The sequence below is a fragment of the Alligator sinensis genome, unplaced genomic scaffold (genome assembly GCF_000455745.1).
Source record: "Alligator sinensis unplaced genomic scaffold, ASM45574v1 scaffold366_1, whole genome shotgun sequence".
NCBI lineage: Eukaryota > Metazoa > Chordata > Crocodylia > Alligatoridae > Alligator > Alligator sinensis.
Genome location: NW_005841851.1, coordinates 3,418,868 through 3,446,554, shown reverse-complemented (window position 1 = coordinate 3,446,554; position 27,687 = coordinate 3,418,868). Strand labels below are relative to the sequence as shown.

The window sequence follows — 27,687 nt, the reverse complement described above, 5'->3', positions numbered from 1 at the left end:
CTGCTGAAAATAAAAGGGATGCCAGAAACTTATTTCATGTGCTGTAGTTTGTTATATTATTATTATATCATTTAAAAAAACACAATTATTTACTTTCATGTCCATTTTTAAAAATTCTTGTAAGTGGTTGCAGAAAAGATCGTCGTATGGTATCATGGTACTCTCATTTCCCTGCATAAAGTGGAAGATGTTTCTGCTGTTCTATGCCAGAAGCTTCCCAGACATAGAGGCTCAAGAGTGAAGGAAAAGATGTGCATGTTGAACACATCTGTGCCACTGAAACAGATGACCAAGGAATGTGAACAATTTTCTGTCACAACCCCATCTACAGGTGCCCCCAGAGCCACACATTTCTTCCTAGTGTCCTGCCACTTGTACCAAGAAACAGAACAAGGTTTGCCCTGAGATAACTGCTTTCCCCTGCAGATCTCAGCTCCACTGTCCTTATACCAGAGCTCACAGATGCAGCAGGAGAATCTGCCTTTCCCAAGTGGTCTCCCTTTTGGGTTGTGGAGACAGAACAAAAAGACAAATAAAGTTGCTTACCCTCATACCTGGCCCTCCTGAGAGTGCTACCAGTATCTCCAGAACTCAGCCTTCCTGATAGTTTTGCCAGTCCTGGCTGTGAGTCCTGGGGCCTTGAACCTTTCTTCAACCAGGAAAAAATCCAAAGCCCCTGGCTGCCTTACAAACAGCCCTTATAGTATCTCCAAGCCACACCTCCCTCAGCATTGCCCCAATTCCTTGTGCATCTCCATAATCCTCCAGAAAGTCTCTCCCTAGGACACCTGACATTTTCTGACTGATGGGAAAAAAACCAAAGGTGAGTAAGGGGGACTCTACAATAGTAGAAAAGAGGCTGTCTGTGAAAAGGGAAATAGCTGGAAATTAAGAAGATAAAGGGCAGAAAAGGAGGGGAGGGGAGGAAAAAATGTAAGAGGTAAGGTCTGGCAGGTACCTAGTGATTCAGATGTCAGGCAGGCCGTAATGTGTTATAAATCCAATGTCTACATTGAGTCCATGAATTTTTGTATCCAGTAGATTTACGAAGTGAAGTTTGTAGGCTCATCTACAAAAGGTGTTTTGTAAATTCCCTTTGAGGATTAGAACTGAGAGACCAGAGAGGGAGTGGTTGTCGTGTGAGAAGTGTGCCCCCACAGGTACTTGGGTATTCTTGTCTTTGATAGATTTTCAGTGTGCGTTCATTCTGGAGCACAGTTGTTGTTTGGATCCATTTGGTGTGGTTTGGGTCATAGAGAAGTTGATTTGCCCATTACAGACAGACAATAACTTGGGTGCCCATTCTACCTGCCTCTTCTGTCTATGCTTGGGAGTGGCAAATGTACTTGCCCTAGTATCACAATAGTAAGAGAGATTTAGCAGTTGTACCCACTCCCCTTCCTTGATTAAACCATATCCAGAATAATAAAGATATATGCAGATGGCGTAACATAACCAATACAGTGATAAAAGTGACATAACTGGATAAAGCATAACATTGGCTCTCCAATGAGACCACACATGCCAGTGAAATCAACACCAAAAAATCTTCATGACACCCCACAAACCTTCTAGTCTAGGGTCGGGTTCATGACACTCTCCCATCAGTTAAGAGAAAAAGCTCTTTCAAAACTTGTCTTATTTATCTTGAACATTTTGATTCTGACTCTTGATACTATGGGGCTGAAGAGTCAGAGGTCAGTTTCTTATTTTACTGGTCTACTTAAAGAATCATTGTCATATGCGATATTTGCTTTCATGCTTGTGCTTCTTTTTTATTCTCATTAGTATAAAGCTATAACTTCCTTTTTCATTTTTGAAGTTGGTGACCTCTGAAGGTTTTTGTATCTCTGGAAGTTTCATTGGTTGAAAAATATCTGGTATCATATTCTGGAAAGCCTATGGCCCATTAACTTACGTCCATTAATGACTGCAAAATTCATAAACCTTTACATAATGATTTTCTTTAAGTACAGTAGTATTAGCTTTTATGGTAATTTTACTGTTATTTATGATCCCCAAAAAATGTCTATTGAAAAGTGAGATAATCACATAGGGAATGTAATTTGTAGATAGTTTAATACCTTATAGTAATTGTTGCAGGCTCTATTAAAGATTAAGGAGGTTACAAGGCCTCTCTTTGAAGCCAAGTGTAATTCTTTGTAAGGAAAGTTATATTCTTAATGGTGGTTGGGAGTGATTACTTGGGGAGCTGCAATAAATCATTCATGAATTTCATTGAGCTTTATTTCTTCCTGATTTGAAAACGTGTGTCCCAATATCTAGCTAAGAGATCCTTATTCCCTTTGCATCTGTTTACATTTTGGTTATACTGTTCTTCACACTTATTCTTTTCAAGTTAACAGAAAATGCAGTGTAGGAAATCAACATGGAGAACTCCTCAGCTTGAGTTGATCTGATCTGATATATATGGAAGTTAATAGCACTTGACTGTTAGCAGAATTGGATTCTTTGCGGCTAATCCTGCATGTGCTAATTTATCTTTTTTTAGTAGTCTCACACAGATTTAAGGGACTGTTCTTGCAAATGAACCCTTGCACATGGTTAAGTCTTTTCAGAATCAGGTAAAGTATTATAAAAATATGATGCAAAGAACAACTCTGTTCTTACTATAATAGGCAGAATGACTAGGTTGCCAAATAATACTATAGTTTTAGATCTCTAATTTATATATAAGCAGTGAAAAACTAAGGACCAAGGGTGGAGGGGAGCACACTTGTGCCAAAGAAATTTTGAGAGAAATATTTAAAATAGTCTTTAAGGAACTTGTCACCCTAAAGGCTTAGGTGCTTCTGAATATTACTAATATCTACTGTCAACTTTTGAGACTGTCTTAAGATTCTTTTAAGTTTAGAAATAACATGTCCATCTGTATGGCATCTAGAGACACTGCACATGTCTACACAAGATGCTAACTGAGCAATAGCCTAATAACTGCAGTAGCACGTCACAGCATGGACGATGCTGATATGCTACTGTGCAGTATTATTAGGCTATTGCTCAGTAAGTCTCACTAAAAAGGCATTTGCTGGCGCTACTGCGCTGTAACTCTGGTTACTGCACATTTTATTAGTACTTGATTATACAAGTACTAAATTAAATGTGCAATAGCCACTGCACATTAATGAATGTGTAGATGCGCCCACCATGTATGGAAGGAAAATGTCAGTGTTTAAATGCCCACAGTTTGCAACACAATTAACCCTCTTCTGACCTTCCTTTGAGCCACCTGCCCAACCAGAAAAAGAGGGGGAAACATAAAACAAACCGACGTACGAAGAGAAAATATCTTTATAGTTTTTGATCTAGCTGTTCAAAGGTTTATCCAAATTTTTTGAGTCAAGCACCATGTACCAAACTAAGTAACTGGGTTCTTTGATGCACCAGCAGGGGGAGTGAGTTTCACAGCCAATGACTTTCCGCTGAATTTAACCATGCTTTTCAAACTCAAGGGCCATCAACAAAAGTAGGTCATCTGGTTCTGTTGCCACAACAGTGGACACAAAGATAAATACAAGGAAGGATCCTGGCTGCTTTGAAAAGAATGGAAGTTTTGCCATTCGCTTGGACTGAACTGGGATTTAATCTTCAGTTCCTGTTATAGCCAAGTTCACTATCAAATATGGCTTTATGTGTTCAAATTAATTCTTGGCATTGAACACTGTGGGGAGGTGAGGCAGTGCCCATGTGTGGCAATTTTGTACTAGATTACTACATGAAGCAGGCAAGCCAATGCCTTCTGCACAAGTTATAGCTATTGAATGGTCTTCAGGGGACACCCACACTTCAGTAATCTAACCTGGAAATACAGCACTCCATTTAAAAAGTATTGCATTACTGGCACTCCTTTTATGTGAGAAAGTTCTCCTTCAAAGGAAAAGGGCTTGTCTTCACTGCAAAGTTAACTTATAATTCATGTGTTTCCCCAACATATCCTGTCCACAAACAAAAACCCTTAACTTGAATATGCTGGTGCTTTTAACTCAAGTTGGCTAGCCTTTCAAGTGGCGCCATGAGCTATTACCACTCATCAGCTGCTAACATGTTACAAGCAGCACATGCAAACCTTTAGGTCATTAGGTTGTTGTTAAAGTTAACATGTGCTGCAAGCACTTGAATGTTTAGGGTTAAAACCTTCTGTAATGTACACAGCTCTGACCTGTTGCAAGGGAGCTGATGAGCAGGGGCATGGCTAATAGCTGGCAAGTTTGCTCTATTACTGCGCTGCTCAACTGGCTCTCTAGCAGCAACAAGCCCCTCCCCAGCCTCCAGCCCAGCACACAGATACACACGCACATACCCCAGCACCCCACACCAGCCCCAGCACACACACCCACCTATACCCACACCCCCTCCCAGCCCAGCACACACACATGCACCCAGCCAGCCCCAGCACATGTACACACACATGCACATGCGTTTCTGGCTGCTGCTGCTTCTGTCAGCAGCAATAACGGTGCTTCTTGCATGCACCTGGGCTCTGCAAGGCTCTTTGCAGTCGGGAATGACCCCCCATTGCCACTGCCAGTGCTTCCCTCATGGTCCGGTTGTGCTGCTCAGTGGTTATGGCAGCCAATGGCAAGGTCTGGAGATAGTGTGTGTGTACATGTATATATGCATCTGTGCTGGGGCTGTGTGTGTAACTGTGTGAGTGTGTGTGCTGAGGTTGTATGTGTGTGTATGCATCCTGCTGGGCCACTGCAGCCTGGCAGCTACCTGCCCCACTTCACCTGCTGGGGCCTCCACAGCCCAGCAGCTCCCCTCTCCCCTCCCTCACTTCACCTCTTTCCTCATTCATCAACCAGTGCTATCCAGCCTGTCTGGGGGGGCATCAGAGTCCAGGAGGACAGATAATCTGCCTTGGAGTGGTGCCTCCTGGGTTACTGGAGGACTGCAGATTGTTTTTTTTTTATCTCCATGGAACATTTAGAAGTTATGCTAAGTCAATCTGCCTGGCACAGCTCAAAGATAACCCTCGCCTCAAGTGGCCTAACTTCAAGATGCCTAAAGAGCACTTAGCACTAGTTAATGAGCCTTTAACAAGAGCTAATTGTAATGTAGAATCTCACCCGCAGTGTTCAGTAATCTATTCACTCTACAGCTTCACTGTTATTACACAGTTTGGCTGTCCTCAGTTGAGCCCAAAAAGAGGTATCAACACTGCAGTAAAGGCACAGAAGACTAAGACTACCCCAAAGATTGAATGAGCATAGCTCATATTCTGATACTCACTGGAGAGTTCTGTTGAAAAGTGAACATTATGATCTGGCCTATTTTTCTTACCTGAGTGCCACAGTGGGCCAAATCCTCTCTTTTGCTATTCTGCATGTACTCGGAGAGTAAAGAGAGGAGTTTAATCCAGTGTTTCAAATAAGGAGAATCTCTAGGTAAGATATTCAGGAAAAATGATGTAAATAAAAAATATTGTTTCAGATTAACATTTGTAAAAGACAGTTTTGATTAGGCATCTTAAAACAACATAATGTTTTAATGTAAAGATCAACCCAAGTGTCCTAGTGTCTGGACTGAAAAAAAAGCTTTGACCAACTCTTCATTGCCAATTAGCGATCTTTTGTATTATTGCAAAAATACTGTCTGTTTTCTAAGACTTGTGCTGAGCACTTTTCCAGAGCTGATTTTAATTATTCTTCAGAAAGCTTCAGCTGAAAGAAACTATGGCCTCTCCCTTCTCCCTCTCAGAATACTCTTAGTGCAGTCTATTCAGGGATCATTTGACATTAGTTCAAGAATAGTCTCCTGGTTCTGTTAAAACCTTTAGCATGACAACCCATAGCTCTGAGTATCAGAACTAATCACATCACATGCCATAAAGAAAAAATTCTACTTGTTTGCTCCACCACAAAATCTTCCTTAATTAAGGCAAGGTGTGCTGAGCTAATTCTTACAGACAGTTCAGTACTTGTTGGAATGTGCCTAACTGATACCTTGTAAAAATAATCATCTCATTCCAATGGCTGTAGAGAATAAGCAGAAAAATGTAAAGAGATCTCAAGGACACAAATTACTAAAATAGCAAACACACACTTTATGCATCCTATACATATGTATATATTTATTTTGGGCTCTCTGCAACACTGTTGTCAAGAAAACACTCCACAACACAGAACTGACCCTTCGTGACATTTGTTGTCAAGAAATCACTCTGCAGCATGTATAAATCATGTATAGAATTCAATTAAAATGCACGTGACTGATTTTTGCATGGCATTACAGCATGCATTGCTAGCTATATTTTCTCTTTCTGTGCTACAGCATTATTAAGTAGCATTGGTGCAAAAAGCATTTTATTTAGGGAAGAGAGAGAGAGTGTGTGATATTTCTTTTTCTCTGTTTTAAATGTCATTGTATTATTTAGAACATATGGGGAGGGAAATAAAGAAGTTGAAGATTTTTATTTACAGATAACTGAACAGCATCTTGTACGTTCATATGTCATAGATTTTAAGGCAAAATGAGAGTATTATGCTCATCTGGTCTGCCCTTCTCGATAACACAGACCAGAGAATTTTCCCAAGTGATTCCTGCATTAAGGTCTTTTACAAAGATACTTTAGAGTCTTTGAGTGTGGGAGACTACCACATCCTTTAATAAGTTTTCTAGTGATTAGTGACCCTAACTGTTAAAATGTGTGTCTTCTCAGACTGCGGTCCAGAACATCATTTCTGGATGTTGGATCCAGTACTCCAGTGGTGTGGAGGGGAGCATTTCTTTTGCCCTCAATCTTGGTGCCTAAAAATCTCCTAAACACGTCTGGTTATTCCAAATCTTCACCGGGATAACAGTTCTGAAGTCCTTTATGAGGTTTGTATTTTGGAGAAAAGGAATGTTAAGAGGGAGAAAGAGCAAAAGTAACATAATACATGGCGGTATGTAAGCAATAAAGGAGAAATAATGAAGTTTGCAAAGAGAAGCATGGAAACAGTATCTTGATGAAATCAGAAGTGATTGAAGGGCTTCCTTAACCATGGAAGAATGCATTCTAGCAGTCTAAATGTTATTCATTTACAATTAATACCATACCAGAGAAAAAGAAGGATAGTTTCCCAAGTTTGAAAATAGCATTGTCCTCATAATTATGCATATGAAAACAGCATGCAATTCCAATACCAGCATAAGAGAAAGAGAGGGCTGAGGCCCTAACCCACACTAGCCTGTCCCCAGAAAAGTGATGGTTGCTGCTGTTTTGTTGCTGTTTTAGTTTTAATGTTTGTTAGTTTCAGTTAATAGGAGCTGAACATTTGAAATAAGGTAATCATAGCTGGAACGTTTTCTAAAGCCGAAGGAGGAAAAAAAATTGGCTGTGCTGTTGTAGTGTTAAACTATGATCTCAAAAAGATTACTGGATATGGCTAATTTTATAAATTGAGAATAGCCATATTGAAATGAATGAGAATATGAATTTAAGAATGCACATAAGTCTTTGCAGCATCACAACAAAATATGCTTTGCTGTTAAATTATAGATTAGCTTTTCCAAGAAAAGGACATTCTAGTATACTGGGACAGTCCATCACCATGTAAAATTGGGCATTTGGCATACACAGAATTATTGGATCAGGGTAAACATGATTTTAAAAAAATAGTTTAGGGACAAGCTGTGGTGGTGATTACAGATTAGTGCAAAGCTGTTGCATTTTGGGGAGAATATTTTATATTCATGTACTATGTAAAGTGTTTTGTCAAAACTGGAGTCTTACCACCTCTCCAAAGCTGGAGTAAAAAGGTTTTTATTAAAGTTTGATATCGGAGACTGGAAAATGGAAAAACACCTTTGAAATATTTATTCTTGGGAATAGGTGGTAAATAGAATCAATAATTTTAAATATTTGGAGGTTACTCCAGAAACATGGCATGGGAAACCATGTAGGAACCAGCTTTAAGTATTTATAACATTGAGATATTTTCTGATGTGAGTTTTAGATTTGACTTTAACTAGGAATCCCAGCATGGGGGCTATACTCAGTCATCTTAACCAAGAGTAGCTTTTTCAAGGAAAGCCCTATAACCACTAGGACAAATGAGCTTCTACTCAGATTGAGTCCTAGCTTTGTCTCCCTTCCCTTGTATTTAAATCAGGGATCGTACCTTGTCTGGATTTTATATAGCACAAAAAGAACTCTAATGGCTGAATATTGTAAAAAAAAAAAAATCAAGATAGGGGCTTGCAAGGAGCAAAGGTTTTTTCATGATATCTTTTATTAGCCCCACTGCAGAGCTGGGAGAGATGTTAGATGAGCTTTTGGGCACAAAATGCCCTTCTCCAGGTTCTGAGGAAACCCTTGAAAAAAAATCCGTGCTTTTCACATATCTCTTGGACCATCATTGCCACAACAACATTCCCTCCCTATTTATAGGGGTCCAACAGTGCCTGGTTTCAGGCTGGCTGGAAATTTGGTCCTTAACATCTTACACCTGTTTTAGAAGTAGAAGAGTGCACAAATACCTTTTCACACCCACATGCATGTTGTGCAGTTTCATAACAGTCTCAAACACCATTCATTGCAGATAAAATACCTTATTTCAAATACCTCTTGCTCTCTGCTGTGCTCTTCAACATCTTTTATCCTTTGCCCTAGCCTTCCCTTGGGAGCTGTCCGAAGTATTCCTGAGCTAGGAACTCTGACCTCTTCACAGACCAGACTACAACTGCCTCTTGCCTTGGATTCTTCAGCTCTTGTAGTGACTGGCAGGGCAGAGCCAGAGCGGGTGTACCCTTAACCTTCAGGGCAATCTGCTCCCTCAGCACCCAAGAAATGGGGAAGGGAGCCCTTTACAGCCATATTCTTCTTCCCACCACCACCCCACCCAGATCTACTGCAGAAGAGGAGGCTGGAGTTGTAGCAATCAAAAACAGGTTCTTCAAGTTATTCTTCCTGCTCCAACAGAAAGACTGGATTAAGAGATTAATCTAAAGCAGTGATTCTCAACCAGGGTGTTGCAGCACCTTAAGGTGCCCTGAAATTCTTCAAGGGGTGCTGTGGGGTATAAGACAATGTTAGCACTGTGTGGTATACAAACATGATTGACAAGGTAAACCCAGAGATTTCAAATAGGAATCCACAGTGTTAAAAACATTATGACTTATATTCTTTCTGAGTTCTTTGCAACATAAGAATTGTTGTACTATGTTCCTGTAATCAAAAAACGAGTGAAAAGTAAGAGCTGGCATTTTCCAAGGTGTGTCTTGCATCTACCAAGGGGTGCCTTAAGTTTAAAAAAGGTTGCAAACCACTGACTTTATTTAGCAACAGGTTTTGTAGTTGCTCCACAAATCAGCAAAGTGTATGTTTTCTTCTCATCAGGTAGCAGGTCCTTGGGCAAAGGTTGGTCATTAGCCAGCCAGCCCTTTTTTCAGGACAGGCTTGTGACAGTATTCTGTGTGGAACTTAAGCACTTGTACTGAGTTATAGAGAAGAGTTTTCCTGCTGGCTCAGAGCACAGTACCACTTATTCGTATTTATTAATGTTAATGCCCAAATGCTTCTCAATGTGGTATTAAATGTGACTTTTGGTAAGGAAAGTAAGAAATATGTATTATAAAGGAATCTGCAGCTAAGTGTAAATATCTAGGTTTTCAGGGCATGATGCATCTGCTATTGAATGTGTGCTGGGTCCACCCTGACTAGTGGGTTTTGGTCCTTTCAGTTGTAACATGCACTGACTTAATAGATAAGGGATAGGTTATGTTGTGTTTTCTGCTTCCTTGTATTTTGCCTTCAGACATGTCTGCATATTGGGCTCTGATTCTGTTGAGTTTCATGATCTAGTGATAATGGAGCAGGATTCTTGAACTTGTTTTAAATATCAAGCAATTATAATAAGCAGCAGAAGGGTAGAATCTGCAGGACAGACTTGTGCTGCTAAGTTCTACAGTCATCCTGACATTTTGTGTGAAAAGACATTTCATTCCATGGCAATGTGAAATCTGTGTGCACTTGGTGCTGGATCACACAGCAGCTCTGCATGTTAGAATATTTAAGTGCTCTATTTCATTGCTACACGATACTATCTTGTATAGCAGGATCCTTTTAGTGATTGGATTGAAAGGTATCTCCCCTGGCTTTCTGTGGTGTGACAATATACTTCATTGTATCCTGAGATGCAAGAACTGAAAGGAAAATTAAAACTATAAATAAGAAGCTGAACTACCCCATTTTTGTTTTTAACTCTTACTCATCTTTAATACAAATTAGCAGAAGTTTCAAAGTGCTTCTTCCAAGAGTATAGTGTTAACCCAGGTGCCCTGGCTATATTCCAGGTTCGATAATAACATCCTGCCCAGCCATATAACCCTTGTAATTTTTATTGCATGTAGTATTCTTCACTTCCACTCCTAAATTATCATATGATGCTACATTTTGCACCAGAAGAAGCTTCATGTCAGATGTTATCCTATATCATTTGTAACATGTTTTGAGATTCATCAGTATAAAAGTCACTATATGTAAAATCCTTACCATTGCACTTTTATTTCCACATCAGGTCTATTGGCTATACTTTTACATCTTTTTCCTGTTAATACATTAAATTTAATACAACACAAGGAGGCAGTTTTAGTGTGCTTTTGCAGAGCACTAGACAAAATGCTTTGTCAGCCAGGGTGTCATAAATAAGCACTTATTTAGTTGAAAATCCATTACTATTGAGTCTCAGTTAAAACTCCATTTCTTTCAAGTATCTTACCATTTTCTCAACAGTTTAAACAACTTGCTTTATGCTTTGCCTTTTATACAGAGACTTCACAGGGATCTGTTAGAAAGATTTGTCTAGTTACTAGTCCAAAAGCCAACTTAAACTGATTTTATAATTCTCATATTCTTAAGAAAGAGATTCAGCTAGGCAGAATAAAATTCCCTGTCCACAATCCCAAAGGCTTTGTTCTATTTCACAAGAATACACTGGAGTCAGATTCTGACTTTTGATATGCACCAAGTGCATGACTTCTGTTGTTATCAATGGGAGTCCCTTGCATCTGCAGCCAGAAAACACACTCCCCTGATAAGAGACTTTTAGGATTAATTGCTGTAGACAGAATAAAATCAAATATTTAAGAAACTTGGTTCTGTTTTCTTGCTGCTTTTTTACAGTGTAACTCATTCCTGCAGATATTTTTCACTATGTAGAGAAATTCCCAGTCTGTGCAAAAAAGAAGGAAAAAACTTGTTTTAATATATTTTCTGGTGCCAAAATACACAGAATGCTAATGTGTCACAAAGGAAAGGTACAGAGAATAGGAGTGTTTCTAAGGCAACAAAACATTTTTATTTTATTTCCCATTCACTTTTATAATGGTTCCTGTTGCTTTGAAACTCTCCAGGCATATTTAGGCAATAAAAGGAGCAAATAACTTTCTTTCCTCAAAGTCTTTTATTTGTGGTTCTCCATATCTAAACCAAAAACGTAACTGCTTAGATGGCTGATGCAGTCACCCTCTGTTTACACAGCACCTTGGTGACTGCTTTAAAAGCATGTACCAATTTTATTACTATTATTAATCCCAATTATATGGCATGGCATTTCATTTTGTATGGCATTTTTCATGCAAAACGTCTCCCAAATGCTTAAGAAAGTTAATAATACAATGTTAAATACTAGCACAAGGAGGGAGAAATTGAGGTGGGCAAGAGCTGAGAGAAGTTTTCAGTTAAATTTTGAAAACAGATTGGACTCATTTTCATCTATGTGAAGGCCCCTTAATACTTTCACTGCATTACATTTCAATCCACTTTAAGCTCCCTGTTAGAGTATAACTGAGAACCAGGCCTGTTATACCGATATGACAGAGGTATATGTGAAGGCAGGAGCTCCAGAGAAGGTCCCCCTCCTTCCCCCCCCACCAGAAAGGGTGATTTTCTTTAGGCTTAAAGAGGACTGTTTTGTAGAATCCATGAAGAATTTTAAAATGAAAGGAACTGGATTGAACTGGATCCTGAACTAAACTAGGAGCCAGAGGAGTTGGCTAAGTGTATGGGTAATCCGGATCATGCTTTTTTGTATAGTTGCAGAAGTGGCAGCAATGTTTTGCAGGTGCCTGATTCTGAAAAACTGAGGTTAGGTAAGGCCACTGAGAAATGTGCTGCCATAGGTACGATGAAGGGAATGAAGGCATAAGTCAAGATTTATGCAAAGTGCTTACTAAGCCTTCACTTGTATGATCTTTACAGCTTGTCAAACTTACCCCAAATTTGTATACATTTTCAAACATGAATACATTGCATTGGGGTGCTCAAACCTCAGCTGCTGGCTAGATTCAGCCCCTGGCACTTTGTCATCTGGCCTGAGGGGCTCCTACCCTCAGACTGGCCCTGTGTATGTTCATTCAGCCCACAGGGCCAACACCGAGCACCACTGCATTACACAGTTAAAACTATAGGTCTTTTCTATTATTAATTAGAAAAAATATTGTCCCAAACTCGACTATCTATATTTCTTCTTCCTTTCTCCTATCACCAGTCATGGTTCTTGCGCACTTCCAAAGTTTCATTCTGAAGTGTACTTTTCTTACAATAAAGCAGAATCAAAAGCATAGTTCCTTTAATGCATTTAAACTTAGACTGACAGGGCCTGTGCAATTGTTATTGTAACATACAAATACCAACATACTCATTGACTCCTACAGAATCTCTTGTCTGGGGATTTAGTCTTAGTAACAGGAGAATTTGTTAGTTGTAGGTAGCTGTTCTGGCCTTTGAGTACAGAAAATGGTAGGGGTATCTATGTATGACCACATATACTTCTGGATCAGTGGTTCTGCAGGGGCTGGTTGCTTCACTGCCCACTTTCTAAGGGATAAAGATGCCGTTAGAAGCCTGCGCTGGGGCTCCCACCTGGGACAGCAGACAGGCTGGGACTGCATCTGCCCTCAGTGCCCAGCACAGCTTTCCCTGCTCCACCCAGCTCTGTCCTGCGCAAGCACCTGGCCTCCATGCCAGACACTACAGGTGGGAGTGGTGGTATCAGCTCCTGGGGGCTCTGCGCAGTTCAGCCCACAGGCTAGGCACAATGCGGCTGGGAGCTTGACCTTGGATCAGGCGGGCCAAGGAGAGAGCTGAGCCCCCAGCTGCCTTGCGCACAGCCCTCAGGAGCTGACACTGCCTCTCCCGCCTCCAGTGTCCAACATGGAGGCCAAGTGCTTGCCCGGGGCAGACGTGGGTGGAGCAGGGAAAGCTGTGCCAGGCACTGGGGGCGGATGTAGTCCCAGCTCGCCTGTTGTCCTGGGAGGAAGCCCCAGTGCAGGCTTCTAAGGGCGCCTGAATCCTGGGCAGGCAGTGAGACGTCTTGCCCTTTCAGGGCTGCATTGCCCAGCCAGTAAAACCTACCCCGAGGCAGAGGCATAGGGGAGCTGCTAAAGCTCTGTCCGCACTGCACTGCCCCCTTCCCCTACAGGGAGTTGTGGGGGGGCCTGTCCCTTGTGCTTTGACAGGAGCCCTCATGCCTGCTGCCCCCTCTGCTGACTTGACACTGACAGGGACCTCTGCTGCTAGGAGCTGCTCCAGCATCTGTGTCTTGGAGAACAACACCCACTGCTTCTTCGTGTTGGCAGTGCAGAGCCCTGTGGGCTTGGCTCTGGCCCGCTCAGTTGACATAGCATTAAGGTTAGGGTTAACATGGGTTAAGGTGCCTTAACTAATTATGCCTAAATTGATACTTGCTTTATGCAGGTGTCAAAGTTAGGCATGATTAGCATAGGATTGCCATTTTTAAGATGCATTAAGGACGCACATGTGTAGATCCATGTCTTTAATGTGCCTTTAAAATGGCTAATTAGCCTTAAATCGCCATGTGTAGACGTGCCCCTCAAGATATGCCACTCCTGAGAAAATGCTAGCCCTTAGTTTTCACTTACTCGTTGACTGCTGAAACATAGTATAGCATTTTTTGTTGTTGTTGCAAAGATCTCAGAAAGACGACAACAGGTCAGAACATATTTAACACTATGAATTGTTTTTAAATCTCTCACTTTATCTTGTGAATCATGTTTGCACACTTAACAGTGCTAACTTTGTATGACACCCTTCAGAGATTCTAGAGGCACCCTAAGCTGCCTAGAATAAGTGTTCTAGATAAAGGAAAAACTCCTTGTAACTGGGGAAAGAAGTTCACTTCTAAATAAGTAATGTAATTCTGTATAAGATTACAACATCCAAAAGTACTTACTGGAATTCTTAAGGACCCATGCAGTCACAGCTCCCTTGCCTCCTTATGCTTTTACAGAAATGGTTAATTCTAAGATTTAATTACTTTTTAGATTCCAAAAATACTTCCCTTAAAATTAAAAAGTTAGACAATCAGACAGCATTGTTATTTTTGTCACTGGAGTATATTTCTCCCTGTAGCAGGAACTGCAGGCTTTATTAATCTCATTCAAGGCACATACTATGAGTAGCACAGAAAATTTAAAAAGAAGACTCTAATACTATAGTGAAAGGTAATAGACCAGAACCAGAATATGTATTAGATATTTCCCTGGACATTTAATTGGATCCTGCTAACAAATGCTCCCTTCACATACAGACGTAGAGGTAGGTGAAGTATAGTGAATGGGAGAAGAAAAGGGGACCCTTAACCCAAGTCACAATTTAGAGTTCTGTAGGATTTTGTTTCAATATCCTTGGCATGTTTGGCTGTACAAATAGGATGCTTTTAAAAAAAACCCTTTGCTTACCATGACTTCAAGGCCCAAAGATTTAGTAACAAGCTATGAGGTCCATCCCCTCTAGCTTGTTACTTGGGATCACGCTTTAATCCAATTCTTGAAGTCATGCATCCATATTGCAGGGGTGTGCTTCTATAACTGACACTAAAAATCTTGTTTTGCTCCATGTGTGAATCTCCACTGATGCGAGTAGGAGATTTGCATGAAAAAGAACCACAGTCTCACACCCTGATTATTCTGTAAATAAAAAGCGCCTTTCTTTCCCAGCTGCCCATGCAAGACATATAGTAGCTAACAAGCATTTATTTCCTAAATGTATCCAGCCTCACAGTCTGTAGGAGAAAACAATCTGAAAATTTTTTTTGGTACTTAACATCTGCTTTGACTTCCACAGATTTTCCAGCAAAGCTTTTCATGGTACACAAAAGACATCATACTTGTTTTTTACAGGGTCAACTCAACCTCCCTTTCTTTTGAGGTGGAAAAATTGAACTTTCATGAGGTTACTTTGTATCACAGTTGTTAAGTGTGCGGGCCGGGAGCAACCCGAGCCCTTTTCCGCGCTGCACGCGGGCTGTAGCCAGCAGCCCGGGCACGCCGGGTCAGAGAGGGAAGGCCGTCGAGCTGGAATTAGGCACAGACGCGTATCGGTAGTTTTAAAGATTGTTTACTTACACCGAGATGGCAGTGGTGTAGGCTGGAAAACTTGATTGAGTTGCAGTTGCAGTTACAGACAGACAACACAGACGGTCTTGTGGAGGTTGCTAGGCTCCACGGTGCAGAGCTCCGGATGCTCTGGGTGAACGAGCCACCAAAATAGAAATCGTAGATACGTCTTATAAAAGTCGCGCTCGAAGACGGGAAGAGGTGGGCGATGGATCAGGCCTCCAAGCTCCTCTGGATCTTACACAGGGTTTCTATTACCCTGCCGTGTACCCAGAGTCCCCACGAGATGGATGTAGAGTGCTCTTCGGCTTGGACGGAAACCGCTCAAGCCTCTTATACGGCTAACAGGCCAATTGTTAGCCGCCATGTGTGAATAATTTAGCACTAGCCAATCACGGGGAACGAATTTGCATACCGGTGGCGGGAACTCTTTTGCACCGTGCATTCCTCTTGCAACTCGAGCAATGCACTCTGCAAAAGAAGCTGCAGAAAAGGCGGGAAACTCGTCCCTGCACCGGGGTTTTCCTTTGCAACAGGAAACTCTCCCGTGCAATGCTCTGCAACTTGGCGGGGATAATTCTGGTGCCAAAGCACACACACAATCATGCCTTTTGGGTCATGACATTAAGGAGATTTTCACCGTGTAGGTCTTCTTTGCTCTGTATGGATGACAAAGATAAAAAGGTCCTTTTCACAATAAACACAGCTTGACCCTGTGTCTTTGGTCAAAATTTCCCTCTTCTTCTCCCACTTCCTTTGAACATGCAATGTTTTATAGACTAGCCTAGCCATGTCATCAATCTGTCCCAGAGATGGCTACATCTGATTGGCCCAGTATATACATAGGTCCTGATCTAACTTTACACATGAGTATTTGCATTGAAATTGTTGATAATCATGTGCATAAACACAAGCATATTGTAAGTGTTTACAGAACTGAGGCTATAGTGTTTTACAGTCTCTGACATTAAGATTGAAGGGGTTGGTGGGGATTAACGCCACTGCAAGCCCACTGGGCAACCTTCGTAAATTCAGCAAGCTAAGGCACCCCTACCCTAGCCCCAGAACGATCCGTGGGGAAAACAGGTGCCCCCAGTGAGACACTTGCCTGCCTATACACCAATGCTAGGAGCTTGGGGAGTAAACAGGAGGAACTGGTCCTCCTGCTAAATAAGAATGACTACGACATCATAGGGATAACAGAGACCTGGTCAGACTCCACCTATGACTGGGCCACAGGTATAGATGGCTATACCCTGTACAGGCAAGATCGTGCAGATAAAAGGGGTGGGGGTGTAGCTCTCTATGTCAAGGACAGCTACACACCCCTGCAAATTAACATTGGCACCCAGGAAGGACGACTGGAGTCTCTCTGGTTTAAAATACGTGGGGAATGTGGCACAGGGAACATCATGGTAGGAGTCTACTACAGACCTCCTAACCAGAAACAGGAGCTGGACCAGGAATTCGCCAGGGAACTGGCTGAGGCTGCATGCTCTTGATGCATGGTTGTCATGGGAGACTTTAACTACCTGGACATCTCATGGGGCGAGCATTCGGCCAAATCCGATGCGTCACAAAGCTTCCTCACGTGCATGAATGAGCTCTGCCTTACTCAAGAAGTCTGTGGGCCCACAAGACATAAAGCATTGCTGGACCTGGTACTGGCCAAAGGGGATTACCTAGTCAGTGACCTAAGAATCAATGGGAAGCTGGGTGATAGGGACCACGAGCTGATCACCTTTACTATCCATCGCAAAGCTGGCAAGTTGCTCAGCAATACATAAGTCCTTGACTTCAGGAAAGCTGACTTTGACAAGCTCAGGAGGCTCATTGTCAAGGCCCTAAGGGACCACGACTCAACAGGAAGAGGAGTCAAAAGAGGAGTGCTTGCTCCTCAAGGGAACAATCCTGACAGCTCAAGGGCCATCCCATCTCGGAGGAAGGGTAGCAAAAGGGCTCAGCAACCCCCTTGGCTCAGCAGGGAACTAGAGGACCTCCTACACTTCATAAGAAAGACTTATAAAGGATGGAAGGCTGGAATTACCATCAAGGAGGAGTACTCAGCACTGGTCCGTACCTGCAGGGAGCAGATCAGGAAAGCCAAGGCTGCAACCGAGCTCCACCTGGCTTCACATATCAAGAACAACAAAATGTCCTTTTTCAGATATGTAGGGAGTCAGAAAAGAAAGCAAAGGTAAGATTGGACCCCTACTGAACCAAACGGGACAGCTGATACCCGACATCCAGGAAAAGGCCAGTCTACTTAATGGGTACTTCACTTTGGTCTTTCATCAGTCTAATGGGACCGCCCTGCCTAGCAGGATGCAGGATGGCTAGGGTAAGGGTGTATTTATACCCAGCATCGGTGTTGATCTAGTAAAGGATCACCTTGAGAGGCTGGACACCTTCAAGTCAGCTGGTCCTGACAGATTACACCCTGGAGTACTCAAGGAGCTGGTGGGTGTCACAGCCCAACCATTGGCAAAAATATTTGAAAACTCATGGCACTCAGGTGAAGTACCTGAAGACTGGAAGAAGGCCAATGTGGTACCCATTTTCAAGAAAGGGCGGAAAGTAGATCCCGGGAATTACAGGCCAATCAGCTTGACTTCAATCCCTGGTAAGATTCTGGAGAAAATTATCAAAGAGACCCTACTGGATAAGCTGGCTGACGGCAACATCCTGAGGGATAGCCAGCATGGGGTTTTCACGGGTAGGTTTTGGCTGACCAATCTCATCTCTTTCTATGACCAGGTAACATACCACCTGGACAAGGGAGAAGAGATTGATGTCATATATCTGGATTTTAAAAAATCCTTTGATCTGGTGTCTCATGACCTCCTCATGGAAAAATTGGCCAACTGTGGCCTCAGCTACACCACAGTCCAATGGCTGGGAAATTGGCTCTGAGGTCGGACCCAGAGAGTAGTGGTCTATGGTAGCGAATCATTATGGCACTCCATGACCAGTGGCGTCCCCCAAGGCTCTGTCCTCGGACTGGTTCTCTTTAACATCTTTATCAACGATGTGGACATTGGTGACAGAAGTGCACTGACTAAGTTCACCGATGACACTAAACTTTGGGGCATAGCATCCTCACCTGAGGACAGGCTAGTGATCCAGGCCAACTTGGATAAACTTAGTAAGTGGGTGGATACAAACCTGATGACATTCAATACTGATAAATGTAAGGTACTCCACCTCGGGGGGGAAAAAACCCTGCAGCATGCTTATAGGCTTGGCAGTGCTACACTTGCTAACACCACTGCTGAAAGAGACTTGGGGGTCATGATTGGCCAAGATGAACATGAGCCACCAATGCGATGTCGCAGCTGGTAAAGCTAACCAAACTCTGGCTTGCATCCATAGATGCTTCTCAAGTAAATCTCAGGATGTCATCCTCCTGCTGTACTCGGCCTTGGTGCAGCTGCAGGTGGAGTACTGCATCCAGTTCTGGGCTCCTCAATTCAAGAAAGATGTCAAGAAGCTTGAGAGAGTCCAGAGTAGAACCACATGCATGATCAGGGGGTAAGAGAAAAGGCCTTATGATGAGAGGCTGAGATCCTTGGGACTCTTCAGCCTGGAAAAGCGCAGGCTCAGGAGTGACCTGGTGGCAGCCTATAAGTACATAAGGGATGTACATCATGACCTGGGAGAACATCTGTTCACCAGAGCGCCCCAAGATAAAACAAGGACCAACGGTCATAAACTCCTCCAAGACGGTTTTAGGCTGGACATAAGAAACAATTACTTTACGGTCTGAGTACCCAAAACCTGGAACAGATTCCCTCCAGAAATGGTGCAGGCACCTACTCTGAACTCTTTCAAGAAACATTTGGATGCTTATCTTGCTTGGGATCCTTTGACCCTAGCTGACTTCCTGCCCCTGGGGCATGGGGCTGGACTTGTTGATCTTCAAGGTCCCTTCCAGCCCTAACATCTATGAAATCTGTGATTCTATAGGAATGTAAAATATTATGAATGTATATTATCATAAATAATCAACTAAATTACCTTTGTGGTGGTAGTGGTGGTTTTGCTATTTTAACCAACTAAATTACCTTTGTGGTGGTAGTGGTGGGTTTGCTATTTTTATTCCATACTCTTTTGAGAGATTACTATACATGCTAATTGACAGTTCCGTTAAATGTCAGCACAGATTGTCATACTCTCCATTAAATGATGAAATCATCTCATATTTTTGCTTTAACAAGAATAGAAAACAAGCAGAAACATTTGTTTTTGCTTCTGATCTTTCATGTGTATTGCACATTATATTTCATATATAAAAATTAATACATGTGATGTTAGAGTAATTTAGATACAGTAACAGTTCTACCATTATTCCCTGTTTTATTTATTTATGTATTTATTTAAAATGTTTAATTCCCACATTTCCCTTATCTCTTTCAGGCAAGTATGTGCTTATGGTCCATGAAGTGACCATACCCCCATTTTTGGGCAAGACTCTCCCACCAGCCTTCAAACTCTTAAGGGTTTTGCCAGAGAAAACCAAAAACAAGAAAGCGACCAGCAAGTAAAGAAGGAACATAAACATACAGGAATTCACAGGCTCTGTCCAATGCACACTGTAGTTTGTGAAGGTTTTACCACTGAGTACAATAGGAGTTGGACTGATCCCTTGGGCCTCAGATGCATGTAGGTTTTGAAAAAAGGGGTATACTAACAGCAAAGAAACAATTGACCAACAGAGATCCATTTCACACAGTGTCCTACCTAGTCACATTTTAGATGATACTAAATCGTACATTTTAGATGGTATTTATGAGATGGAGAGAAATGTCTTTGATTAATCCTATTTTTCATCATTATATAAGTTGTATGTATTTTTAACAAAATTCTATTAAAATAAACTGAAAATTCAGGCCACAGTTTGATCAGATAATGATTCCATAACAACTGGTGAACCATCTGAACAGCTAATGGATAAAATCATATATAGCAAATTAACTTTTATGACCATGGTGATCACCTCTCTAATAACACATTTATGAATATATTGTTTTGTGGATAAAAAGTCTTGTTCAGCTAATTCACATGAAAAACACCCATTGACTAAAAGATGACAACCAGACAGCTGTCTTGTCTCCTGAAACTGGCTTCTGTCTTCAGTGAAGGAGGATCAAAGTTAGATTAATTATTCCAGAAAGGCCATTGCCAAATAGTCCATAAATGAAGCTAAACAATGGTAGAGAAGTGTTGAGTTCATGTGGTTGGAACATATTTGGGTTTGATGAGAGTTGCCACTGAACATACAAAGTGTTTTCACGCCAGCTAAACAATCAAGATTCAGTTGTAGAACACCTGAAAGTTGGCAAGCAAAGAGAAAAGGACTGCGTTCTGATCAGAAAAGGGACAATCAAAACAGAAAAAGATTTGAAGAACATCTCTAGAAAATCAATACAGTTAGTATTTGACTAGGGCTTTTCAGTGTTGAAAATGAAACTTTAACTGGAAAAAGTGTGATGGGAGAATGTATATTAAAAAGGCAAATAGGATGAGTTTTTTGATGTGTCTATTCCTTGATCCAGAATGCTTAATTTCCAGACATCAGTTCAGCTTTCCAAAAATTATTTATCAAGATAGAATCCCTAGCTGATATCTGTACTAAGTGCAGTGACTGACTACAAACTGCATAGAGCCTTGATAAGGAAAAACGATCTACTGGCTTTATATGCTGCCAAATACTGGAATGTTCATATATTCCCTGTCTCAAAGACTTTCATTATTTCACTTGAAGAATAAGCCAGAGATCCTCTGTCGGTTTCCACAGTTTAATCTGTTGCCTTCATGTGCACAAGAGAACCTGGCAACTTCTGAAAATGGATGGACAAAATGAATCCTTACAGATAGGTTCAGATTCCAATCACAACACTAAGTCAAGATCATCCTGGTGGCCTTATCTTAATCACTCTCATTGAAGTCAATGGTAAAACTCCTATTAACTTCACAGGGAGCCAGATGAAGCCCTATATCTAACTCAAAACAAGATGGGCAAGCTCACCCTGAGGAGTCTGTATTGGATAGACATCACCTTGGAAACACAGATGAGGCAGTAAATATGTGCTGCAAGGGATCTCGGTAGCCTCTAATGACTTGATTTTTTTCCCTTTTGGGACATGTCAGGACTTCATGACTCAGTTCTTTCACTGTTGTCCATTTTGGGACTTTATGTTTGAAGTCCAAAACTTCATATTTCTCGTCCTTGCTTTGCTACAGTTTTTTTATATTATTTTGTGACAATAATACTAATTATTACAGGTAATAGAAATTAGCCACTTTCTCACATTTTACCTCCAAAAAACCTCAGTCAGTGCATCTCATGAAGTTGTATCAAATCTGAACCAGATAGCTTTGTGAAAGAGATCTAGGCTGAGTAGCTTCGTGAGAGAGAGTCACTAAGCCATCCAAAAGTGCTAATGTTTGATGCAAAAATTACTGGCTGAAAATTTGTCACCTAAATTACACAGAAGTTTAAATTATATTTCATAGACATAGATTTCATAGACATCAGGGCTGGAAGGGACCTCGGAAGATCATCGAGTCCAGGGCCCATCGAGAACAGGCCCTATGAGGAGAGACTTCAGGACCTGGGACTGGGACTGTTCAGCCTGAGCAAAAGAAGGCTGAGAGGCGACTTGATAGCCACCTACAAATATGTCAAGGGAGAACACCAGGACTTGGGTAAACAACTTTTAAGAAAAGCCCCCCCAGGAAGATGCAGACCAATGGACACAAGTTAGTCAAGGAAAAGTTTTGGCTGGACACAAGGAAAAACTTATTTTCTGTATGGGTAACTAGAATCTGGAACACACTTCCAGCAGAGGTGGTACAATCACCATCTCTGGTGGTCTTTAATAGGCTGGATAAATTCCTTGATGAGCTCATTTGAACCCAATTACCTCCTGCCCATGGCAGGGGACCAGACTTGATGATCTTATAGGTCACTTCCAGTCCTTCTTTCTATGATTCTACATAGCCACGTCAACATGAGACACTGACTGCACAGTAGCCCAGACTACTGCTCAGTAGCGTTGTGTGGCAGCAACCATGGCACAATGCTGTGGCACAGTAGTTTTGGGCTACTGCTTAGTCAGTGTCACAAAACTGAGAGTCAGCGCTACTGTGCAGTAATTTGGGTTAATCCACAGTCATTTAGCACTTGTTTATACAATTACTAAATGACTGTGCAGTAATGACTGTGCAGTAACAACTGCACAATTAGCATGTGTAAACTTGGGTAGGGTGTAGCATTTAGTGCTGTGCAAAGCTTCGGTTGCTGATTTGATTCAGTGGATATTTGGCTCGATTCGGTGGCCGAATCTCCTAATCCAAATTGAATCAGAGAACGCTTTAATCTCTCCGAATCGAATCGGAACCCTACGAATTGATTCAGAGAGATTCGGAAACATTCGGCGATTTGGACATAGACACAGCTCTAGGTAGCAGGCGGCTCGGGAGTGCTGCGATACTGGGGTGCATGGAGCGTCCCACAGAAGCACGGGGGACTCCCCAGCGCGCTTGGCAGCAGACCCAGAAATGGACCAGGCACTTCTGGTTGACTTCCGGGTCCGCCAGGGAGTGTGCAGGGGGGCCGACCCCTGCACTGCTGGCTCAGCGATTGGTGCCTCCTGGGTTTGGGGGGGCACCCGGGGTCCCCCTGTGGCCGATCACTGAGCCAGAGAGGCGTTGGGGGGGGGGTGTCCCGAAAGTGGACCAGAAATACTTCCGGTCCATTTCCGGGTTCACTGCCGAGCATGTGGAGGAACACCCCCCCCCCCCCCCCCCCCCCCGGGGGGCGCCCCCCCCCCCCCCCACTTTCCACAAGCCACTCCGGTACCTCAAGGTATGTAGAAAAAACTTTTTAAAAATGTGTCTGTGTCTGAATCGCTGATTCTCTGAATCAGCATCGAATCTTCATATTTGGATTCGGCCGAATCAAATCAGGGACAGTGATCTGAATCAACAAATCGAATCACCGTCCCTGATTCGAGCCAAATCCGTATCCAAATCGAATAGGGCCTGCTTTGCACATCCCTAGTAGCATCTCTATAAAGTAATCATATGGTAGCCTCATGTTTTAAATGTAGAAACAGGTATGGAGCAGTGACACTTGGAAAGAATGTCATAGTACAGTTTGAGAATAGAAACCAGGTATCCTAACACCTAGTCAGTCATATGTTACAAGCACTAGCCATATAACCTAAATTTCATAGATTTCATAGGCATTAGGGGTTGGAAGGGACCTCGTGAGATCATCAAGTCCAGCCCCTTTTCATAGGCAGGAAGTCTGCTGGGGCCAAATGATCTCAGCAAGATATGCATCCAAATGCCTTAGGTGCTTGCACCACCTCTGGAGGGAGTCTGTTCCAGACCCTGGACACTCGGACTGTAAAGAAGTTTTTCCTTATGTCCAGTCTAAATCGGCCTTCCAGAAGTTTGTGGCTGTTAGACCTAGTTATCCCTTAGGGAGTCCTGGCGAACAACTGTTCTCCCAGATCCTGGTGCACACACCCCTTATAGCCTTATAAGCTGCCACCAAATTCCCCCTGAGCCTTCTCTTCTCTAGGCTGAAGAGTGCCATGTCCCTCAAATTTTGCCTTTCCACATCTGACACCCAAATCCAGATAATTTATGAAGATGATGAAGCGTACTGGCCCAAGCACTGAGCCCTGCTTGGGCAGTGACCATCACTGGTCACCTTGCGCCAAGTTGATTTGCTCACATCAACGAATACTCTTTGGGTCTGACCCCGGAGCCAGTTCCCCAGCCATCAGACCGTGAGATGGTTGAGGCTGTAGTTCTCCAGCTTAGTCATGAGGACATCATGGGAGACCAAGTCAAAGGCCTTCTTGAAATCCAGATATATGACATCAACCTCATCTCCATTGTCCAGGCAATGCATCACCTGGTCATAGGAGGAGACGAGGTTGGTCAGGCAGGACATTCCAGCAACAAAGCCATGTTGGTTGGCACTCAGAAAGTTGCCTTCTGTTAGCCTGCTGCTGATAGAACCCTTGATAACTTTGTCCAGGATCTGTCCAGGGATGGATGTCCCTTTCTTGAAGACTGGGACCATGTTGGCTCTTTTCCAGTCCTCCAGTACCTTTCCCAAGTCCCACAAGTCCTCAAATATCTTTGCCGTAGGGCATACTATGATGTCCACTAGCTCCTTCAAGACTCGGGTGCATTCTGCCTGGGCCCGTGGACTTGTGGATGTTGAGCCTCTTGAGGTGTTCCCTTACTTGATCCACATCAATTGTGGGCCCATCTCCTGTCCCCTGGATGCTTTGCATCCTGTCTGACAAAGTGGCCCCTTTGGACGGGTGGAAGACCTACTCAAAGTAATCATTTAGGAGATTGGCCTTTTCCTGAGCGTCAGACGTCAGCTGCCCCAATTGATTTAGCAGGGGTCCAACGTTGCCTTTGTTTTTCCTCCGACTTTCCACATATCTGAAGAAGGACTTTTTGTTTTCCTTGATTCCCATGGCTAGCCTGAGTTTGGTTTCTGCCTTGGTTTTTCTGGTCTGCTCTCTGCAGGTGCGGGCTAGTTCTGTGTAATCCTCCTCAGTGATGAGTCCCATTTTCCATCTGGTGTAAGCTTTTCTTTTTAGTTTCAGGAGGTCCAAAAGTTCTCTATTGAGCCAAAGGGGCTTTCCAGGCCACTGACTGCATTACCTGAAGGTTAGAATGGACTTCCCTTGTGCTTTGAGGATTTCATTCTTAAGGAACAACCATTCCTCATGGACTCCCTTTTCTAAGGGGTCACAGTCTCTTAGCACCTGGCTGACTACTCTCTTGAGTTTCTGAAAGTCAGCCTTCCCAAAGTTGAGGATTTCTGTTTTACTGAGACATTTGCCTGCCCTGCATTGGACAGAGAAAGTGATCAGCTCATGGTCACTGTCACCAAGCTTCCCCTCGATATTCAGCTCACTCACAAGATCATCCCCTTTGGCCATAACCAGATCCAGCAGTACCTCTCCCCTAGTCAGCCCATGGACCTCTTGCGTTAGGTAGAGCTCATCAATGCAAGCGAGGAAGCTATGCGATCGGTCAGATTTGGCCATGTTCCCTGCCCATGAGATATCGGGGAGGTTGAAGTCCCCCATGATGACCAAGCATCGGGAGCATGCAGCTTCAGCCAGTTCCCTATTGAATTCTCGATCCAGCTCTTTGTTTTGGTTGGGTGGTCTGTAATAGACTCCTACAGTTATATCCCCTTCCCCATGCTCCCCCTGTATTTTAACCCAGAGGGTCTCAAGGCTCCCTCCTGGGTTGCTAAACTTGGTTTGAAGGGAAGTGTACTGCTCCTTCACATAGAGAGCTACACTCCCACCCTTCTACTTAACACGGTCTCTCCTGTACAAGGTATAGCCTTCTATACCTACAGACCAGTCGTAGGTGGAGTCCCACCAGGTCTCCGTTATCCCTACGAGATCATAATGATTGTCACTCAGGAAGAATGCCAGTTCCTCCTGTTTGTTTCCCAAACTCCTGGTGTGTGTGTATAGGAAGCTGAGCCTGCCATGGGAAGCCCTAGGCTTCCCTGCATGCTGGAACGTGACCTTTCCTTGGGCTGTTTTTGGAGTTGGTTTCCTTGGGCTATCTAACCTGTTAAAACTGTGGTTGTTATAACCTGGGATAGAACTGTTTATTGACCACCTGTCCCCCAGCGATCCTCGTTTAAAGCCCTGTCAAGTAGGTCAGCCGTCCTGGCCGAGAAGAGCTTCTTCCCTTTCAGGGTGAGGTGGAGGCCATCCCTCCCCAACAAGCCACTGCCTCTGTCCCTGAAGTGTGGAACATGGTTGAAGAAGCAAAACCCCTTGCAGTGGCACCATTGCCGGAGTCTTCTGTTGACCTCTCCAATGCACCTCTCCCTTCATGGCCCTCTTACTCAGCACTTCATACTTTGTACTAAGTCTTCTAATAGGTCTTCCCTTTAACCCCTGAGAAAATTATTTTAAATTATTAACATTTTTTTCATGGCTATGCCTATCTTAGAGTACTGCTCAAAGCAAGAGCTTTTAAATGCCATCTCTCTCTTGTTTTGTTATATATAAATATACAACAAACCAGCTGTTATTTTCTGTAGGAGTAACCAACAGAGTCATACAGTATTTCATATCAACTAGATGATTTACTGCTATGTCCCAAACAGAACATAAATCAGACATTGCAATCAAGCACATTTTTCTCTCTCTCTTGGTATGTCTACACAAGATGCTTTACTGCGCAGTAGACTAATCTACTGTGCAGTAAAGCATCAATGTGTAATCCTGAGCAACAGCTACTGCACAGTAAAATAAGCTAATGCGCGGTTTTCTAGATTTAGTCCACATTAACTATTGCTCAGTAGTGCACGTGTAGAAACCGACCAGGAGCTATTTTGCTTCTGGTCAGCCAGACCAGCAGGTGGCCAGCCTCCTGCCTGGGGCAGAGCAACATGGCTGGGAGTCCCTCCAGCCACGTGTCAGGGACTTCAGCTGTCCCTGGCTGGCCTCCAGACCCCTGGCTCGACTCCTTATGCCAGCTCCTGCCTGCCCCTGGGCACTGTGTGTTTGTGTTGTGGGTACATACTGGCTGCAGCAGTGCTGCAGAGCCCTGGCCTGACCCCCAGGCCTGTGCCAACTGCTCCCTGGCCCCTGGGCACCATGCCCCTGCACTGCAGCAGTCCCTCAGGCCCCTGACCTGATCTCCAAGGTCTGTGCCAGCTGGTCCTTGGCCCCTGGACATCATGCCCCTGTCCTGTGGGCACATGCTGCAGCAGCACCACAGGCCCCTGGCCAGCCCCCAGGGTCTGTACCGGAAGCTGCCTGGCCTTCAGGCAATGTGCCTCTCAGCTGTGGGCACACGTCAGGACCCAACAGCACCTGGAGTCCCTGCTGGAGCTAGTACCTGTGATGGCAGCGTCCCTGACCCCAGGGAGAATGTCCCTGGGCCCAAACTGGGCAGCAAATGAGGCCGCTGACCTCATAGCAGTCTGGGGCAAGGCTGAAGTCCAGAGACAGTTTGGCCAGGCCACCCGGGCAAACAGCTATATTTATGAGGATATGGCAGCCCACATGCAGGATTTAGGGCCGTAATTGGTCCAGGCAGCAGTGCTGCATAAAGGTGAAGGCTTTGTGGGCTCAGTGGGTCCACATCATGGACCATAACCTCCAGTCTGGGGTTACTTTCAGGAGCATGTCTTGCATGCAGGAGCTGGACTGCATCCTGGCTCCCAGGGACCCAGGCCATTGGTGATATGTGTACTCCAGCACAGGCAAGCTGATGAGGACTCTCCAGAGGAGGGCCCCTTGG

At 43.4% G+C, this 27,687-nt stretch overlaps 1 protein-coding gene across 1 annotated transcript in view; it reads left to right on the top strand.

The window, feature by feature from the left end:
• MORN1 (MORN repeat containing 1) overlaps window positions 1–20,251 on the top strand; it is a 170,616-nt gene extending 150,365 nt beyond the window's left edge. Inside the window, exon 14 of the mRNA XM_014522951.2 lies at window positions 19,780–20,251. Coding sequence (XP_014378437.2) covers window positions 19,780–19,907 — 128 coding nt within the window. The 3' untranslated portion in view covers window positions 19,908–20,251. The remainder of the gene's footprint in view (window positions 1–19,779) is intronic.
• The last annotated feature ends 7,436 nt before the right edge of the window (window positions 20,252–27,687 follow it).